Genomic DNA, 19,669 nt, shown 5'->3' with positions numbered 1-19,669 from the left:
TTAGATCTCTTGGGAGCCACTTCACCCGGGGAGTGTTTTTCCATCTCTAGCAAACGAACAGAGCTCTCCCAAAACAGGATTATGACTAGTATTTAATCTTTTGGGATCAAATACTTTATTAAATAACCTTTTAAAAATATTAGTACAGTTTTAACAAAGCTCAGAGGACCGTTTGAGGCATAAGGGAGATGAAAAGAAAAAAAAAGTCACAGATTACAGAAAGATGGAAAGGGATGACACAGAAAGATAAAAGAGTGAGCAGTTGCAGAGATCATAAAGAGCAGAACTAAGACAGCAGGTCAGGGGTGGCGAGCTCCATTTACCCTGTTGTTTCTCTCACTGGCAGAATGAGCTATTGATTTAGCAGCAGGCAGCTTTACTTGGCTCTCTCAGTGGCTCAGCATTGACTGTTTGCCACACTAACGGGCCAGGTAAACAATGCGGGCCTGCTGCTTTTAGCGGCAGCCAACAAAACCAACATCAAACGCAGGGGAAATAAAAGGAAAAACTTTATTGAGACTCAACTCCACTGCAATGGCTGAGTCTACAGACAACTTCCATGTTCAGCACCTGCTGGTAATTCAGTACAGAGAGTTGCACTGAATAGGAAGCAGAAAAAGTCAGAACTCTAAACATACTGGGTTAACAAGGCAGAAACAAAGAGATGAAGAAGAAACTGGGACTACAAGCAATGGGATTAGAACAATGGTGATGTAATGGGAGTGTAATAGGACAAAAACAAGACAGGGAAGTCACAGTAGAAAGGCTACTTACTCGATGAAATAGACCATGCCGGTTTCTGTGTAGGCCATCTCCCAGTTTTTAGGCAAGGGCTCCTGACTTTCATCCTCTGTGTTCCATATACGCAAGTCCATGGCCCCGGCTGACTGGTTGTAGCTGGGCACTGTCTTCCTCCACTCTGCTTTGTCCTTGTGCTCTGTGGCCAGGCATGGGGAGAGGGACATGGGCATGGAGACAGAAATAGGAATGGGTTGGGAGTAGTGGTGTGGGAGATGATAGAAGGAGAAGGAGACAGGACGTGAGAATGTGGCGCCATTGGAGCTCCTCTGGGCTCCTTGCATTTCTCCCTACTGCTGCTGCTGCTGCTGCTCGAGCTGCTCTTCCTCTGTACACTAGCCGGACTGTTACATCCACAGGAGTGTAAGGGGTAGAGAGAGCGAGCGAGAGAGACAGAGAGAGTACACGCAAAGAGGACGGAAGAGCAGCAATTGCCATAGGATTTGCATGTCAGTAGTGATGTACTGAGAACTGCCTCCCAGGCAAGAGCAGAGTTGACCAATGCTTCAGCCCAGCCGGGAGCGCTACATCGCAACTCTATTAGCATCATAGTGTTGCTTGTGCGTGAGGGTATTTGCCTAATCTTGATGTGTATGTGTGCCTGTCTGGGTGAGGCTCTTATCTGCAGGTTTCATCTGGCTGTGTGTGACCTAGCTTTGTCGTGGCATTGAATGCTCACTCTGTTTGGCTGGAATAAAGGAATGGCAGGGGGAAAATAGTGACAACTGTTGACTGGAAGAAGTCAAGAGCTCTTTGTACTGAAACCAGGGCCCTTTTTCATGATAGAACCAGAAAGATGTTTCTGCATTTATAAAGTCTGAATAAACGACTACACACAGACACTTGCTCTAGGGTACAGCTGCTTTCAGCCCTTTCAAAGAAATATAAACAGAAGAGCTGTTGCAAATTTGTGCAGGCAAGATTGCTAAAAACCCCGAAATTACATGAAAGAAATGTACAATCAGTACTTAACTACATTCAAGGCCCAGAAATATGCCAGCTGCTACCTCTTTAAGTGGGCACTCTAAAACCATATGAAGAATTCATGTATTTTCAGTGAGACAACTGACGTGGTTCAGGGGGTTGGGAAGCCCGTCTTGTAACCGGAAGGTTGCTGGTTTGATCCCCAGCTCTGTCCATCCTGGCCATTATGTCGTTGGGCAAGACACTGCACCGTACCGCCTACTGGTGATGGCCAAAGGGGCCGATGGCGCGATATGGCAGCCTCGCTTCTGTCAGTCTGCCCCAGGGCAGCTATGGCTACAACTGTGGTTTGCCTCCACCAGTGTGTGAATGAATAGTGGAATTGCAAAGTGCTTTGGGTGCCTAGAAAAGTGCTATATAAATGCAATCCATTATTATTGTTATTATTATTAATTAATAGTGATATTTGTCTATAATTAGTATCTTCTCTTGGTTGAGGTCTACACTGCCATCCAGAGATGACAATGCATATCTCTGACAATTTCTTACTTTGAAATATAGAAATTCAACCTAATACAATAACTGATCTTTTTAAAAGAAAATGTATTTATTTATTTATTTTAGAATTCGAATCCGTGTATTATATCTCTGGGACCTAATGTGTCCTTCTACACATAAGGTCCATGCCCATGAGCATATAGACAAAGCATGAAAGGAAGAGGAGGGGTATGATATTTGTTTGTTAAATAGAATAGAAGCGTGTCAACCGAGACATCAGGTCATGTGGGCCGGCACTGACACAGTGGGGTTGTAGGTGCAGGGTTGCAGCCAAGCTTGACTTTGCTGCCTGCCTGAACTACGGCTACGCACAATTTATTTTTCAGATCTTTTTTTTTTCGTCTTCATTTTTAAAAACATGTTGCAAGCACTCAGAATTGAGAAGAAAAGAAACCTTTCTTAATTTAGCATTTGCTGCTGTTGCCACTCGAGATACATTTTTCAATTTGCATATGCAACACACGACTCTACTTTTTGTAGTGTTTAAAATAAAAGAGTGTCTTGAGGTAATGACTTTCACTACTGCTACAATTTCATCCTCACTATTAGCTCTTAGCTGAGTCATGCAGTGGCATCCGTGTATGCGAATGAAACGAGCACAAACTATCTTTCTACCCGAGGGATTGCTTCTATTGATCTCAGACAGACTTTGGCTACATTTTGACTTTGCAGTGCTGTGATTTAGTGCCGACCTTGCATGCAGAGCAGCTAATCCTGAGAATGTTTATTTGGAGAGAAGAATGATAAGGAGAAAAGTAAAAAGGTCCTGCTGTTTTGCATTCTGAGAACAATATAATGAACTGCTGGAAAAATAAATAAATCAAGCAAACAAAAAAGTGCTGGGGTTTAAATGTGTAGAAAGCCAGTAATGAAGGGAGCTGTAATACAGCTAGCAGAGAATGCTAACTAACACTTGTGAAAGCCACGAAAAAATTAAAAACAGCGGTGTCCCTCACCGGTCAGTCCGTTGACCAAAGGAGGCCTCTCTTCTTCCTCTTCCTCCTCTGGAGCAGCGCTGTCCTTTCTGTCCATCTTACTGACAGAGGTTGTGCGTTTTCTTTGGACCTCCGTGTCAAATTCCTCATCAAACAGAACCTGGTCCACCAGGTCTGGCTGTACAGGGCTCGGCTCCGCAGGGGGCTTAGGGGTCCCATAATAGTTGCCTGGGAAGAAGAGAGGGCGAGAGTGACAATGAAATATATTCTTTAATACATTTAAAAAAAATATGTGCAAGCTTTCTTGATTAATTTCATCATATAACCCTAACCCCAACCACTTATCTATACACATATTCACATACAACCCTTCCACTCAGCTAACCTGTAATCTGTTTCTTACCCTTACCCTTAGAGCAGACTTAGAAATTGCTAGGCAGCCTCTGCTTTGAAGATCTCATATTTAAATGTAGACACTTCAATTTTACCAAAATACACACAGACAGCCAGAAATGTTTACTATGGTATGAAAAGAGTTTCTTTCTGGCTTTATAGTGTACTGCGAAAAGAGGAGATAGAAGTACACACAAAACCATTGTGCTCGCAGCAGACCAAAAAGAGACTGTATCACTTAAAGTGTGAAAGATTACTGCTTTTTTTTTTACCTACAAATTTTATCTGGCAGACCTGTACTCTGGAACAAAATGAGACCAAGGATTTGCTGTTGTAACCCTCAAATGTTGTGAAAATCTCCAGGTTATGAAAAAGTCTGTAGCCTTTCTCCTAGATGCCAATATCACAATCAGTACTGACCCACAATACCATATGCTCAATCAGGACCACTGACTATTACTGTAACAACAGATCATTTGCTGGCTTCTAATCTTTGAAGTGGCCAAAGAAAAAAAGTTTTGATTCACTCATTTTGTTTATGTGTTAAAAAACATAATGTTATATTTACTATTTCACTCACAGGCAATTGTGGCCACAGCGCTTATGCCAAGGTTCTCGGGCACTTGATTGTCCCTTTAAGTCCATCAGCTTCCCTTTGCTGTCATGTTGGAGCCTAAGGCAGTTAACGGTCTTACACCACAGAGCAAGCCTTTGTCTTTTCTCAACTACAAAAAAAAAACGGGGTGACCCACTTACTACTCGCCACCTTCTTTCTTTGTGAAAAACAATTGAGGCCAAAAGATGTGAGAAAATAGTTGTGAAAGTATGGTGGAAGTATTGATTGTCCTCATATTTTTGTGTGGGATTGCAGTGTGCCGTGCTTTGTTTGAGTAGCCGAGCGTTGTTTTTGAACAGTTAAACGGCACATCGGAGAGTGGAAAGACACTGTGACCAAGGAGTCTGCGGGGAGGAGAGAGACAAGGGAAGGACCACTTTCTCACTGACAGAGATATGGTGGAAATAGAATTAAGTTCCACATTGAGGAACAATCATCCTTTCTATTGTTTAATGTCTCTCGTTTATAATAAATAAATATTCAAAGCCTTATCAAATTATCGCTTGCCATCTTAAAAGGAAAACAAAGAGCATTCAGATTAATGTACCTTACACTGAAATGCGTTATTACACTGACTGCAAAGTATAAGGTTATTAAGAGTTACCATCCAAACACCATTTTTAATCAGCTATAATTATGATACACTAAATAAACAAAAACAAAATCATCCTAGAGATGAGATGAGAAATTCATCATAACTGAGTCAGGTAAATAGATTAATGCACATTTAAATTAGAGAGCATTATTATCAGAATCAATTGGTTACTAGGTTTGTAATTAATAGCAAGCTTAATCGTGGAATAAAAATTGGAGGAGGTAAATTAGAAGTGGTAATTTGCTCTCTTCGTTCCAGTTTCTGAAGCTCACACAAAGGTTCCCGTAGCTTCTCTAAGTACCCCAGTGCAAAGAGCGGAGAGACGATGGCCAAAATAAGGAAGCACACTGAAATTGATTGCGTTGTAATTACTGTGTACTAATGAGTCACAACCTGAAAAGCAGCTTTTGTTTAGAATCACTACCTCCGTCCAGCACACAGATACAAAACCATAAGCTCCCAAAGTGAACTGAAAAGACTGCAGGCTAGATGTTTTTTTAAACTGTAGTTTAAAAACTGTAGAGTCCAGCTCATTAAGAACTTGCTAATGCACCGCTAATATCATTTAACATTTATATCCTGTGACTTTGCAAGATCCCCAGGCATCTGCTGTCTACTATGTACTATGTATAATTATAATATATCTAATTCTGTTCTGTGATCTGTGTCTTCCTTTTTATGTGATGACTCTATAGAGAATATATATGTTTTATTATTTTAACGACAAGCCACACAATAACAAATATATTTCATTATTACAAACAGATAGGTCAAACAGATCCTAATTCCTGATTCTAACAGATCAATAATAAAGATATCTGTGAAAAAAACAACTAAAGAATAAAAGATCAATTGATTATCTATACACAAAAAGCACAACTGCAAATTATAACAGCAAGAGTAAAGACGAACAATAAAGGCTGTATTTACTGTTGCATATCTGAGCCAAATTGATGGAAAGGCAGAACTGTGTCGGTTCAAGCTGTTCTGTGTAGAGACGTGGGAGCGAAGAGATACTCAGGAGTCTTTCTCTCTCAAATTGTGGTAGGATGCACCAGGTACCATCAGTTCAATACAATACAATACGATACAACTATTAATAATTTACCCATTTAAAATTATTAGTGTCCACAGAACAAGTGAAATGAAACAATGTAACAGTATGAAGTCAAAGTGCATCTCTTTTCACTTCTTTATACCTCAACTCATTCTAGTAACACAGCTGGGTTTGTATGTGTATAAAATGGTGCAGTATTTGTTTGAAAAACCTTTTAAATTGATATATTTTAAAAGCATTTTTTGATTCAGAGGTTTGGCGAGCTCTGCTCTCCGTTTCATCGTGCACACGCCTCCTTAGCTTTGCTGTATGTGTGTTCATTTCAGTGTGGCAGAAAGTGAAGCGAAGAGAAAGATTTGACTTGAAGACCACTAAATGATTAAGTGCAATAAATATTTCTTAACTGTGACATCAATATAAAACATCTATAAGAAGGTAAAAAAAAATCATTAACTGCATCTAACCTAAAAAGAGAAAGTGGCAGGGAGAAGCAGCACCAGCAGCAGGTGAGCTTTCTGCAGCATTTCACAGGCATTCGCTGCATTTTACAAGGATGACTGGATCTTTTTCTCTGCATATACATAGTTTTTCTCCTTGTAAATAAATGTGTTCAGTGCCTTTCTGCTTTCATCTGAGGTGTTGGTGTTGTGTGATATCCAGTGGCTCTGAATACTCTATTTATCTTTGATTGACTCTACTGACTAAAAGGCCAGCTGACACAGTTTGCTAAGAAAATATACAGTTCAAGGAAAACCCTCTATTCTTTATGTTGAAGGCTAATATTTAAACATAGAAGCTATTTTAAATTATTAAATTACCATGTCTTATCTTTAAAAGCTACAAAATAAATCCCTCAGGATTAAGAAAGTTCTTATCTGCTAGGTGGCAGATTGTGGAGTGACACAAAAAGTTCAGTCCTTCTTTTGATTCTATTTGTCACAGCCTATTTGCAGATTGTACACGTGGGCTTTCCTTGCAGGAGTGTTGCTACACCATTAGCAAGTACTTTGCCTCTATTGCCTTATTAAAAACAATAAACAAACAAACAGTCTGGCCAGCTCTGGATCAGATCTACTGCTAATTTGAAATAGGCCAGGAGTTTTTGGCGTTCACGTGTGAGCTTATTAGCTTTAGCTAACTTCTCCAGACAGATGACTTACTCTGGATGAGCTTTTTGAGCTCTCTGGTCTTGTTAAAGCCTTAAATCAATTTTTATTTTTATGTTTGTTTGTTTTTTGTGGTGGGTTGCCTGCACTGCTGGTTAGTATAATTTATGTTGTTTTACACTGCCTCTCCCAACCCTAGGGTTCATGAGTGTGCCCACTTGGGAACCACTGGTCTAGCCAACCCAGTGCACCCAACAATCTGTTGCACCAGGAACTCACATTAATGCAGCTGCATCATTTCAACAAAAAGGGAAAGAGAAAGAGTTCATTGTTTTTCATTTCCACATATTTATATATAAACATCTCTACTGATAAATGAAATTCCAAAATCTCAACATAGTGTGCAATCCTCATATGTAATAGTAGCAACATGGACATTCCTGCTTTTCTTTCCCTAATATTTATGCCATATTCTTTTCACGAAAGCAAGAAAAAAGGGAGAAACTTATCTGACCCGTGCATGGTGCTGACATATTTCAGCCTAATTAACAAATGCTTTATGCATCCTTATCAAGACAAAAGGTTCTGGTTTTAATAGGATACGATCACCTTTTGGCAACCTCGATGATGTCAGAGTGCTCACCATGAATCTTGCACCTTAATTACTACCCTAAGATGAATGGACTGTTCACTCTCAGAAGAAAATGGAGAAGGAAAAATCCCTGAGGCCACCATGCCAGCAGCTACCCGTGACAATATGTGATTGACAGAAATAGACACCTGTTGATGTGGGCTCTCATTTAGCCAATTAATATGCTGTGGTCTACCAAAAAAATGTAACAAGAAGCAGCAAATACAGAAAGAAATTAGAGTAAGAATTACTATTTTATCTAGGTAGGAACCCCTTTTTTGTTCCCTAATAGCTTAGATTTAGATCAAGCTCCTGATCTTGGAATTCCAAATTCCTGTAAGTCACCCACTCACAAACATTGGATGAGATTTATATGCATCTCAGTTTGGTTTCTATATTTAACATACTTGAGGGAAAGTTTGTCTCAAATACAGAAAATCACAGTGGATCAACGTATTACTATCCATCATCAACAGCTTGTGAATTTTCATTCTCAAAGTACTAACAAGTTCAGCATAGTGTTATTACATTAAAGCACCTGTTAGATAGGTGGTGAGTGGTGGATGGACAGTGTAAAGCAAAGTCATTTTCATTTGAACTCAGCTAACACTTGGTTGGCACTGTCAGAAGATTACACAGCCACACACTCATACTAAACATGCAAGGGTATGTTTGCTGCTCGTAAGAAACAGTTTTGTGTGAAAGAACACGTTTTTAAACTTGGCTGCTGTTCCCCAGAGACCCCAAGACGAAATGTATCCACAGTCCTCATGTGTTTATTGATGGGAAAGAATGTGTATACAGATTGTGTGTGTGTGTGTAGATATCATGCCATCTGTTTTAGTCAGCAGCTGCCAGAATACAGTATCACATCTCCAACTTGTGAGTAACTGAATAAAATGTGAGTACAACTGTTACCACAGTTATATTTGCAGGGAGAATTAACTCCTCCAAATCCTACTTTATCCTTCAGAGAAACTTTTGTTATGAGCTCTGATGCTACAGAGCAAGAATTCATGAAGTCAGGGTCACTTAGTAATGGGAATTGCTAGCAAATGTTTTGTGGGGATGTTTTCAAAGACAAAAGGAAATTGGAGACATCCCTTATACTGTGGAAGCTTGGGAAAAACCTCTTAAGGATTTATGCTTTGGTTCAGCTCTCACCACAACCGCCCCCTCCACCCTCACCACATTTATCCCTCTGACTCTTTGAACCTGCCGGCTGCAGTCACCGACCCTCATTAATCATTGAGGATGGCCTTCCACTCTCTTGGGTAGTGCCCAGCCTGCCCAGGCCTCATCACTGATTGCTTGTGCCTCAGGTGGGTAAAGCGTCTCTTATGCTCCAGCCTTGGCACTGGGTGTAGGCCCTGCTTGGCATGGATGCTCACACTTCACAAGCCAACCTTGTCAACTCTGCTTTCTCCTGCTCGGTCTCCATGTGTTTGTGTGTGTGTACAGCTTAGCAATCTACTGTTGACCTGCCTCTCATAAATGAACTTCCTCTCTAGTTTATGTTCATTTCCTGAGTCTGTGTTGTGAAACCCAAAATGTATTAAACACCATTCATATCTTTACTGTAAATTCCTGTTTTTATTATTGAGCTTGTCAATCCTAACTAGTTTTTTTTCTATATCTTTTATTTTCCTCAATTTCAGTTTCAGCCGTTTCTTCCCTTTCTATGTTTCCTTTTTCTTTTTTGTATGTGCAAAAATCTAATTGAGTACTATACCATCTCTTTTGTACTCCTTAGAGATGAGTTACTTCTTAATCAGTTCCCATGAATAGGCAAACGTAGCAGTTGCCAGTCCAGCACCTTTATACCCCCCTTTTCTGTGAAAACTGGCCTGTTGCATTGTTACAAATCTAATCCACAGTTATGTAGCTTTGTCTCAGAACTTCGTAAAGCCTATAACACCAAAAATATCCTATTATAAAATGGTTGTAGGCAGTGTGGCTGAGCAAAACAAGGAGGCCGTAAACAGTCATTTCTTCTCCACTAAAGTCTGTGATTGTCATGGGGGATGAATTTGGCATTGCACAAACAAAGGGATTTCATCATTTTCAGCCCCTGTCAAACCATCCCCTGGTGGGCCTGCAACTTCAGACTGTAACCGTCAGCTAAAAAGACCCTAGTGCAGCCTTGTCTGTAAATCATGTCCTGTGCTTTTTCCTCAGTATGTCATTATGTAGTATTTTATATTTGCAGTGCATCCAGCAAGCCATTTTTGCACCGACCTATGATTATACCTTCTAACAGGTAATCAAGGTTATGTTTCCCATGGCAGTCTTGTTAAATACAATCACGGATGAGGATGTAAGCATAGCCAGATCCATACAAGCCACAAATTTAGGTAGCCCACTGATTTTAATAATTGCTCACAGTATAATGGGATCCCGTGGCATCAGGAATTCATATTAAATGAATGTTGAACACAACATAGGAAATAATAAGATATTAAAATTAAAACAACACTGGAATTTCCAGATGAAATCCAATTAAATCAGCTGTAGCAGGCCTAGTGTTTTATTGACTTTTGCTGGTCCATTTCTGCTTGCAGCATCTGTCATGAATGATTCATACCACTGGCTTTTCTCTACCTTGCACAGTGAGGGGCATAAAGTCGGATATGCCCTAAATCACATACATACAGGCACCCAAATCAATTTCAGCTACAACATAAGTGTTACACTTTGACACTTTCTCTGTAAAAGAAATACTGGCAAACCAATCTGTATGTTTTTGTGTAGTTTTAGTTTCTCCATTCAGTTCCCCAACAGCTGAGTCAACTTTTATGCTAATACTTCCCTGGAAAGCGGAGAGCAAGATTGTTGAAAACACAATTTTCCTCTTTTATGCTTAGTTAAGTATTTTCATCTTAATGGCCTTCTTAAATAACTTCCTATTGTTGTTTAGTGAGTTGAAAGTCTGTGAAAGACTTTTTTTCCTCCACCAAATACTCCCTTTAGTAGAGCAGCAAGAGTGAGTTTCGGTCTTGGTTACAGCATGCTACTATTATTCACAGGTCTGAAGGATTAGTCTCAGAGGTAATGGTGATTGTGGGTTTTTAACCATTTCATGGAACTTTTCTTTTTTCCAGGGTACATTCTTTAATGACTGAAAAACAAGAACTGGATCCACAGGTTTTAAATTGTTTGGGAATTTCTCCAATCCACACAGGGTCAGACGTATAAATACATCCTCACTAATATTTGGTTAAATGTCCTGTAGCAAGATATAGCCCAACCAATTGCTTTTGGTAGACATCAGCAACCTTTGGCATAATTCTAGCTGGATATTTGAACACTTTTCTTGGCAGAATTGGAAGTTTACTTAAATTAATTGTACCAAATGTGAAGCACAGTGGTGGTAGCATCATGGTCTGGGGCTGTTTTGCTGCCAGTAGTACTGGTACATTGAGAAACTCCAAAATAATTTTAAACTTGTGCACCCAATTCTTGTTTCCTTAAAGTCTCCAAAGATATATTCTGTTTAATCAGTCCATCCTGGAAAAAGAACACTTCAAGGAAATCATTAAGAGCCCCATAATTAATATGACATTAATGTGTGTCTTGTTGGCTTTTGACCACATCTTTATATGCTATTAAAGTAGAGAGTGAATGCACTGTCTACAAACAGTACTAAGCGTGTCATGAAAGGGAGAGGTAGTGATAAATGATGATTCACTGTTGTTTTCCCTGAACCTTTGACATTCAAAGCTCAGTTCAAGAAGGAAAAAAGAAACAGTTTTCACACTAAGACACACAAAACAACATAAATCATATATAATGTGGGTACTATACCCTTAATCCAATTAAAGAAAATATCCATGTGCTTTAATAAATCATCAACAAAAAACCCTAAAGAGCTATGGGCTTTACGGGACCTCTGAAAACATGCATTATCAGATAATGTGCATGGTGTGCATGTTAATTTTACCATCTACAATATAAAGCCTGGAGCCACTAGTAATCAATGTGAAGTAGATGACTCACTAACCAAGGCCAGCCATTATGAGGTCAAATATTTCACCCTCTCACTTCCTGCTTTAAAGTATGTCTGTCTATTTGTAGGTCTGTGTGGAAGTTTATTGAGCAAAAGGCTTGGCATTAATAATTAACTCTGTGAGGTTGTGTTTCTATTCCATTCAATACACACATGGTAGTGTTACATTAGGCAGAAAAGGACAGGGGGGGGATCCATTATTTATCCCGAGCACTGGCTCATAGGCTCAGGGTTGGAGGGCCAGTCTCTCAGGAGCAGATGTGGGACAGAGGGCAGATGAAAGAGCTTTTACATAGCAAACACATTTTCGACATCATGAGTAGGTGAATGGGGTAAAGCCATCTGGGGATATATTATCTCCAGTTCTTTCATTTTTAGGATGGCAGTTTGATGACACGGGCAATGTGCTGATTTCACCTGATGACCTTACTGAGTACAGCTCAGCAAATTCACAAGACAACTAATAACCAGGACCCCTGGCGACTGGAATGGACTGGGACATTGGTCTGTCCTCAGTGTTTATAGTGTTTACAGAAATTGTAGTGTTTTCCAGTTTGGTTCAGTTACTTTAGGCCGATGAAAAGAATGTCAACTGAGCCAGAATACAATCTGAGCAGAGTGATCTTAAATGAAAAGTTGTCTTGTTTGATGTGGTTTGTTTATGGTGCGATGGCAAAACAGAACATCTGCAGGATTTCATTATGGTAGACATGATTTTAGCACCAATTCAGGGGTCACACTACAGTTAAATCCATCTTTAGCCTTAGTCACACAAGCCTAGAGACTGATATGTGACAAAGAACTTGCTGCACCAAAATTTTCCTTGTAATTGCTTTGGTCATTTGCTACTGGCTACTGGAAGGCGATGGCTTGTCTTCCAACACTCAACATTTATTCTTCAACCTGCAGCAAGCACACCTCAAAAGATGTAACTTTTACTTTGAAGACAAACTGTCTAAGTTTCTGTTTTCCATCACACTTTTTAAAATTTTTACTACGGCTTGGCGAGTGTTTGGAGTCAGCATCTTGCAAACTATTGGCAACCATGGTTACCTGCTAGCAACCAAAGGGCAATCACATGGAGGTTTTTGGTGCGGCATCACATACCTCTTTGCAACCAATTTCGCACTGGCAAGCAACATCTTGAAAAATAGTTGCTAGCAGTTGCCTGGGGCAAAAAGTTTGACAGTGACTGCCAGTGGCTGTGGCTGTCTGTATGACTCAATCTTCAAATCTACCCCTATAATAGTACAGTATTTGTTTCTCATTATTTATAACAATGATTAAAAGTGGCTGTATTTTATGCTCAGAGGAAAAACTGGTATTCACAACAATCAACAACCAGACAAAAGTCCGAAAAGAACAAAATCATTTTATAGTTCGATACCAAGGTCAGGGTCTGATGTGTGTCTGATATTTTGTAACTCCCTATTTCTCCCACTTAAAAGTAAACTATCTATCCAGGCCCCTCCATAATATTGTGTTCCTTGTGTATGAGAACATACCATCGTAGGTGCCACTCTCCAGCAGCAGTCCACTTTCTTCCAGTTCACGAAACTCCGCCACACTGATAAAATTGTAGTCCACTCCCGGAACCTCCCCTTCTCGAGGCTGCCGAGTAGTACCTGCCAACAATGAGAAAGTTTAATACAGTAGGAACTCCAAACAAGTGGAATGTGCCATTCATCGCCAGGGTGGGAGTGGGGGTTGGAAGTGACACTCAATCCAACATGCCCACAGGGATGTGATTCAAGTCCAAACACAATGCTCAGGGGAGAATCTGTGTCTGCATCATGAATAGTCAACAAAGCTGGGACAGCAAAGCGATGAATTCATTATTCAAATATGAAGCAGAGGGAAAAAAATGTCCTCCACAGAGCAACACAGCTGTCACAATACAGAAGAAGTACAAGTGATGACAATGAACAATATTTTTAATTACATACTTTGACGCTGATTGTGTAGAACAGCACCACTTTAAGCACGATAAATGAGAAAAATTAGAAAGCTCTCTGTTGACCTTACACATATTTTTTTAAATAATAACACCATCTGCATGTCTGCTCTGTGTGGAAATTAGTTCTCCGAAATTAATAATAACTAATCCAATGTACATCCTGGTGCTGTACACTTCTGACATGCCAGCCTACGGCTACCTAAATAAACTGTTTGTTTATGCAACGCATTTTATGGGACCTCATTATCAACAAACCACAAACTGATATTGTGAATAGATTCAAATGAATATAACGCACTGTCACCTCAAAGCCCTTTCTGTTGATTTATTAGCCACAATAGTTGTTTCCTGCACTAAAAAAAAAGAATAAAAAAACAAAAAACAACAACAACAAGCAAATCACGCATACTTGCAGTGTATTTCCAAATGTCAATGGTTATGATCGGTGGCAGTTGCTTTGCCTAAAACAATAATCGAGAAAGAAGAATTCCCTTTTTTCCCCAAATGCATCCTTGGTTCTCCTTCTCCTTCGTTTTACAGTCCTTTACCCCCTGAAACAGGCAACCTTAAAGCACTTTCAATTCCAGCAAAGAGCCATTAAGTAGTACCATGCTGCAACTGTGATTTAAAAAGTGTCACATTTTCCCTTGTTGATGGTCTCATTGGCAAGACACTGAAAACTTACTGTTATGAAAATAATTTAATGCTCCTTAACACGCCAGCTGCTCTTACCATCATCTTAGATGTAATCAGGCCTTTTGAAATACCTCAGCTAAACCGCTCTGCTATCTGACTGCACTGCAGGCACGAGGGATTTTAACTCAGAGCTTAATAGGAACCCATCCCCATTCTTCATTTTCTTTCTGTGTCAACATCCATCCCGACTGCAGTGTGAGCCATCGCATCTGAAACTGCTTAGTTTCTTGCAAAGGCAATCTTTTATTCTGTCAAACAGAGCAATCAGATGAGACCAATAAAAATCACAAGAAGAAGATATATGAGCTCATTTTTGGAAGAAGGAATAGGGAAATGTATTATGTAGCTATTTATTGTTAATTCAGCTACCTTACCAACAAACTCCAAGACACTGGATCGGTTTTCCTGTTATACAATCAAATGTATTCATATGAAGTTGGTGCAACATGACTGCAAAAGGTAGCAGAAACCTCCCAAAATAACACAAAATAAAGGAGAAAACAATAACATTACAGTTTTAAAACATGAAAGAGATAGCAAAAATAAAACTGTATGTGTAGTTTGTTATTCAGTGGTTAGACAGTGGAAAGAGACTGCTAGGACTGCTGAAACTGCCACCTGAAAAAAAGAGCACTGGGAGAAGGAGCCTTGAAGAGAGCACCAGAAGAAATTTGCTGCCAATTCTCACCGGAAAATACAAGCCTGTTTTAACTTTTAGTTTATGTGTTTGATTTTTTTAAGAGATGAAACAACTGTATGAAAACAATACAGGAGCAAAACAGAAGAAAAACAAAAAGTAAATGTAGTTGATACAGTAGGTCTGTGGAGGTTATTCTGACTTCACATCAAAATCCAGCTCTCCGGTGTTAGATATGAACTGTGTTTCATGGATTTTCTTAGTCGTGAACTGTATTTTGCAGGTTGAACACCCACTCAGTGGAGCACCAGAAGAAACAACAAGCATTTGCCCACAAGATGCTAATTGCAGCAAAACAAAAAAGAATGAGTAAAGAAGCACGTGGATTGCCATTTGTAAACTGACAGATGCTTGATCGCATAGTGCCAACTTCAAACTTTTAGTCAGACTGTGTGAGTTTGACTGTAATATACGATAAACACACAATAAATCAGAACGCTAACATGAAGGGACATGGAAATATGAGTGTTGGTTACAGTTGCTGGCTCAATAGCTACAGTGAAGACACAATAAACACTCGAAAGTGGGCATTTAGCTTGTCCATTTTGGCACACATCATCCACAGTTGTCTGAGACTTACAGTAAGTAGAAAACAGTAAGTGAAGAGTTCAGTGCAACAGCTATGCTTAGTTTTTTTTTTTTGTTTTTAAACTTCTCAAAATAGAAATTGCAATTGACTGAAAACCTGAGGCACTTTATTTTTACCTTTGCACCATCCTTCCTTGGTGTTTTATCGTGAAGCGAGACTAGTGGGCCTGAGTGCTGTGCTGCAATGGATATTAATACCCAGGGAAGGAGAGAGCGATAGTAGACGGTAGAGTTGGGTGTTGGAATTTAGTGAAGCTTTAAGGATTTTTGGGTGACCTAGACCCCTGGTACTGGCTTGAGCCCCAGTTTGTGGGAGGCAAGAGTGACACTTAATGAAGCTTCTCTGTGTGCAGCAGAAAAGCAAAGTCATACTTCTGTCACTCCGAAATGCTATTTGGAGTGCTGTAATGAGCGTATGGCATCATGCTGTAATGGCTATTTAGGCTGCTCACAGGGTCACTTTGGCTGAGTGCACTGTGATAAGCCACTGGCACAGGCCTGAATGAGCAAACTGGACAGCGGACATATGCTGAGCTACTGAAGCCAAACCGCAGTGTTGATACGCGTGGTTCACAGTTTCTATTATCTTCCACAATAACTCACTAAAGTAGACCCAAATGTGCACAAGCAGGTACAACTACAACACTGGCTTTTCAGCTGTGATAATCATTGTGATAATGTGAGAAAATGTAACATTTGCATTTTATTTGAGATAGAAAAGACTGAGATGTTATTTATCACACTGTAATTAGGAGAGGAGGTCTAATGATTAAACTTTAAACTACTGTGAAACTTCCACGACAGCAAGCATGATTATTCGGTAAGACACAAATAAATATGCATCTCAAATTAATCAGTGATACTTCTACACAGCAATATTCCTTAAATGCACCTCCAACTGTCTTTTGAATAATGTCCCCCACAAGCAAAATGTCAGAAGTGAAAGCTTTCCAAATGCTAACTGTGAGTTGCACAAGTAATAAATGCTGTCTCAGTGATAAATGGCAAAAACATTGTTGTTTATGTTTTGTTTTGTTTTTTTTAACTCAGCTGCGCATCCCAGAGAACTGCAGCTGCTCGTTCATTTACGCCTGTTGCCCTTGTTGTCCATTTTTAAATCACTCGGGTATTAACACAGAATATTCCAAAAGAAGCAGTGGAGCAAACTCAAACTGAGGGGGAAAAAAAAAATCAGAGGGTGGAAAGTAAATAGGGAAGAAAATGTAGAATTACTCTTTCCTGAATTTAAATCGAACACAACCAAGGTCTGACAACAATCAGAAACTGACAAACATCTCTCTTAATTAAATATTTCATATACACGAGGGCAAAACTCCATTATTAAACATAAAAACACTGAAAGTTTTTCACCCTTTTTTATTCCACAAGCACTGAAGTCTATATTTATACATTTTACCTATGTAGACATCCATATAAAAGCCTATTCAGGTTTTCATAGGACTGTGTGCTTTTACAAATTTTGGTAAGATCAAGAAGTGAAAATCTGCAGTTTATAATACTGAAGTGTAAGTAGAAGAAATTAACAGAAAACAAGTTAAAGGGGTTTATTTGAATTAAAGAATAGGGAGGGCCTGGAGGAAAATGCATAACAGGTAGTGCTACAGATGGGAAGAGACTACGCTCCATCTGGAGAGGTGAGAGGGCAACAAGAAGACCCAGACAGAGAGAGAAGACTGAAGGGCCCAAGGCTGAGGAAGCTACTCACAGGGAATGGTACGCAGGTACAGGTTGTCCCTAATCACCTGCTGGAGCTTATGGTCCAGGGAGCCCTTCTGAAACTGCAGACTGAGGTAGTGACGCAAATCAGTATTCAACACTTTACCTGGAGGGAAAGAAAAGAAAAGTTTGAGTTATGAATTCACACTGGACGGCCTCCAAACTACACACATTTTAAAAACACCATTTTGATTATTTACATTTAAAGACAATTAAAAAAGATAATCAGAAATTTTATTTTATAACCAACAATATTGGAAAGCTCTAATCAATAACCCCTGCTACAGTGCCCAAATCAAAAACACCACATGTTGGGACAGTAAATATTTACATCTGATACTATGTGATTAGTAGCACATAGTAGCATGCAAGTCTATGAAAGTTTTACGCTTCCAATAATGATCACTGTCATGTTTCATGCTATCATGCTAACGTAAAGAATAAGCCTTAAAGAAATAAAAATAGATTTATTTTTTTTTACCCAAGCTTTAGTTAAAAACTTTATTTTTGAAACGTGCTCGAGAATAATACACAGGTTACAGATACACTTGCAATAAACTGTGCAAAAGATGGACCTAGCTTCCAGATCACAAACAATAAGCCAATTTTATCTGATGGCCACCAGATGGCGATAGCACAGGTGCTATGTTTTAAAAAAGGAGGATTGGCCTTGGTATGCTCATTACATAACGGCTTGTGACCAATTAGCTGCCAGCCAAAGCACTTCACAGTCAGACACACCCCTCCTTGTCAAAAACGGGTTTTTGTTGTTTGTTTGTTAAATCAAGATCTCAAGGCTTTAACGCTGAACATCAGAAACCAATGGATGATGTCACTGTAGCTATGCCCACCTTTATCATCGATGAGTTAGACCCTTGAGATACATTTTTCCCCACCACTGTAGGTTCAGTCAATCAATGTAACCCATCAGACATACATATTTATGTAATTCAAGACCTGCTAAGGAACACTTTTTTTTTTTATTGTGTCCTCATTTGGAAAACCTTCTTTTTCACACAACTGTAAGTAAATGTACATAGTATGATCTCTATCCAATCCCGATCGGAATGAAACCTATTAGTCACATGATTAAATATTTATTAAGCTCTATCGTTAAAAATCCAGACGCATGGCAAAAGGCAAGAGCATAACATTAGCACTATTATTTCCTAGTAGGAACAGCAGTTTAATCCAAGTGTGGGGAGTGATCTGATTAAACATTAATTGGACAATTTTGTAGTAATAATTCAGATGCACTCACGACAAAAACAACCAAACAAAAAAAAAACAAAACAGGAACAGAACATTAGGATGGCTGTTTTTTAGAAGCAAAAGAAAAGGAAGGAAAGTCTGAGAAAGAGAGTGCAGGAAGAAGATTTACAGTTCTTCTTAGAGTGATGGAATATCATAGAGATGAAGAGAGAAGAAAGAAACCAAGAGCAAAATCCTTTGTGCTTCTTTGCTACAGTTAGACTCTTCCACTGTGTGGTCTCAAGCTGTGTGTGGAGCATACGTTTCTTTCTGAAGAAGGGACACGCAGGATGTGCTTTGAATACGTCTTCACTACCACTGCGGGCATCAAAGCTCATTCTCTCCACCACTGCTTAGCAGGGGGTACACAATTAACCTGACGCTGCTGACTAAGGGAGTGGGCACAAGGATGTGATATCTACATCAATTGTCATGCCATTTGTTTGGCTTTGGGGTTTTTTCTTCTTCTCAAAAAACACTTTGACTTTGATCAGAATCAAGTCTTGTATTATGCATCTGTCCCTTTTTCTTTGCCCAAAATGCAGAAACGCAAGGCCAAGATGTGCCAATGTCTGCCAGAGTCTCTGACAGAAGTGGTGAAATCCAGCAGATGTCTTATCCAAATCAGGAAATGTTGACAAATCAAACACAAGTCATGCAGAAAATGACAGACTCCAAATGAGATCGACATTAAACTACTGTGGGGAGCTTAAGTCAGTCACGTCTTCCAGCAGAATATGTAAATATGTAATTTTACAAATTGTAAGAGCGATTCTCTTGTTGGCTCATCTGCTCATAAATATTTTGAAATAGTACTCTGCATCATTATTTTAATTAACAACTAAAAACTTTTTTTTGCATTCAAATGTATTCACTAATTTACAAAATACACACACATACGCATACAGACACACGTAGAAAATAAAATGTAGAAAAAAAAATCCAACTCTCATAATAGCAAAGAGAAATATTCCCATAGTGAAAGTAATGATTTTTTTGTGGCGCATCCTACACATCCCACACTCTGTAAGAGCTTTTCCTATTCAAGAAAAACTTGAACAATATTTTTATGACATTTTCATTCGGAAGTGTTAAAGGAGAGCCGAGGCAGCTGGGGAATAAGA

The 19,669-nt window shown here is 39.3% G+C and overlaps 1 protein-coding gene across 1 annotated transcript in view; it reads right to left on the bottom strand.

Moving 5' to 3' along the window:
• Positions 1–19,669, bottom strand: part of magi3a (membrane associated guanylate kinase, WW and PDZ domain containing 3a) — a 108,701-nt gene that overhangs the window by 22,148 nt on the left and 66,884 nt on the right. Inside the window, exons 2-5 of the mRNA XM_082519274.1 lie at positions 17,284–17,400; positions 13,125–13,244; positions 3,237–3,443; positions 775–937 (exon numbers count right to left, since the gene is read on the bottom strand). Coding sequence (XP_082375400.1) covers positions 775–937; positions 3,237–3,443; positions 13,125–13,244; positions 17,284–17,400 — 607 coding nt within the window. The remainder of the gene's footprint in view (positions 1–774; positions 938–3,236; positions 3,444–13,124; positions 13,245–17,283; positions 17,401–19,669) is intronic.

The sequence above is a fragment of the Aulonocara stuartgranti genome (assembly GCF_965226115.1).
Source record: "Aulonocara stuartgranti genome assembly, chromosome: 20".
Classification (NCBI taxonomy): domain Eukaryota; kingdom Metazoa; phylum Chordata; class Actinopteri; order Cichliformes; family Cichlidae; genus Aulonocara; species Aulonocara stuartgranti.
This window is presented reverse-complemented; position numbering and strand designations above follow the sequence as displayed.